The sequence below is a fragment of the Calidris pugnax genome, unplaced genomic scaffold (assembly GCF_001431845.1).
Source record: "Calidris pugnax isolate Ruff unplaced genomic scaffold, ASM143184v1 scaffold63, whole genome shotgun sequence".
Classification (NCBI taxonomy): domain Eukaryota; kingdom Metazoa; phylum Chordata; class Aves; order Charadriiformes; family Scolopacidae; genus Calidris; species Calidris pugnax.
In genome coordinates, this window is record NW_015090852.1 from 2042140 (window position 1) to 2043845 (window position 1706).

Sequence of the window (1706 nt, forward strand, 5' to 3'; positions counted from 1 at the left end):
GGGGCGGCCCGCGGCTGCCCGGTACGGACTGCGAGGGCCCCCGGTCGCGGCGCTGTTGCTGCGGCTGTAGCTGCTGCTGCGCGGCGGGCGGCGGCGAGGTCAACCCGGCAGACTGCGCCACCGCCGGGCCCGCCGCGCCTCCGCCGCCCCACTGCCCCCGGAAGCGGAGCGCCGGCGAACGGGGCCAGGCGGGCTCCCCGGTGAAGAAACCCCGCCGCGAGGTGGAGGACCCCCCGCCGCCGCCGCCTCCGGACGAGCAGGAGGACATGGATACGGGCAACGTGGCCAGCCTCATCAGCATCTTCGGCTCCAGTTTCTCCGGACTGCTCAGCAAGGAGCCGAAGGGCCGGCGGCGGGCGCCTCTGGACGGCAGCGAGACGACGCCGACGCCCGCCGAAGCGGCGGCCGAACCGGGACAGATCTGCTGCGACGAGCCGGTGCTGCGGACCCTCAACCCCTGGAGCACGGCCATCGTGGCCTTCTGACGCGCCGGCCCTAGAGACTCGCCCTCCGCCGCGGGGAGAAGGGCGGGGAGGGGGGGGCCCGGCGGACAGACGGGCAACCGGACAGATAGGTTACCCCCTTCCCGCACCCTTCCCTTTCCTCCTCCCGCACCCTCGGGGGGCTCCTGCCGCAGCGGACTGTGCGGGCAGTGCCGGCGTGTCCCGGCGCCCTGCCTTCGCCGCACGGGAAGGACCGCGGGGCAGCAGCACTTCCCCCCCACCACCACCCCCCTTCCTTCGTCCGCCGCCGGCACCCCGGTTCCCGGATACCGGCAACCGCCCTGGGAGCGCCCCCGGCGCCCGGCCCTCCCGGAATTCCCCTTCCCGGTTTGGCCGCCGCCCTCCCCGGCGCCTGGGGGGAAGCTCCCCAGCTGCTGCCGACACTTGGGGGTGTGCTCCCCGCCGGGGTAATATTTTAAGCTTGGAAAGTATTAAGTTTATTAAATAAAGTCTCTATTTTGGAAAGGTTTAGGTCAGAACTATTACATGGTGCTTTTAAAAAGTGTTTATTGAGAGAAACGAAGTTTACAGATGCTCTGACAGAAAGTCCTTGAGCCTGTTTGTTAGGCTTGGTAACTCCCGGTCTTTGTTGTATAAAGGCTTGGGGCGCCCGTAGGGGTTTTTTTTTTTTTGTACAGTTTTTCTCCTTTGGTGATGTATCTTGTTTTGTATAAAATGTAATTCTACGTGTACAACACGTATTAAATATTTTCAGCTGTATAAGCCTAGTCTGTGCCCCTGCTTGGCTCGGGGAGAGGAGGAGGAGGAGGAGGGCTGTGGGGAGCTGGGCAGGCAGCAGCCAGGGTGTGGTTGCTGCATGTCTGTGGCTGGATCCACCCTGCCTCGCCAGAGCCTTGGGGTGGGTTGGAGTCCAGCTCCTCTGGCAGCCGGGAAGAAAGGGAACTTCTGTCAGGGCTGACTGGAGTCTCTCCCAGGATCTTCTAGTTGCTCCGGCTGCAACTTCTTCCCGGGGCCGGAGCTGCCGTGGCATTTTGAGGTCTTGCTCAGAAAGTCCCTAATGTGCAGAGTCACTCTCTGTGGGTGGAACGTGGTTGCTAAATCCCAGCAGAGCAGCTGCGAGCAGCCCTGGCCCCGTGGCACGCCTGGGCTGAGGGCTGGCCTCCGGCTCAAAGGTCTGGGCTGGGGGCGTGTGAGTGGATCCTTTGGGTGCTCAAACCCAGCTGCTGCTCTGCCAGAGATGTT

The 1706-nt window shown here is 64.4% G+C and overlaps 1 protein-coding gene across 1 annotated transcript; it reads left to right on the top strand.

Annotated features, from left to right (window-relative positions):
- Positions 1-2: 2 nt before the first annotated feature.
- Positions 3-1223, top strand: IER5 (immediate early response 5; the record flags this gene model as incomplete). The annotated part of the gene is made up of 1 exon (XM_014943331.1): positions 3-1223. A coding segment is annotated over one exon (483 nt), but the record flags the coding sequence as incomplete, so codon positions are not given.
- Between the last annotated feature and the right edge of the window lie 483 nt (positions 1224-1706).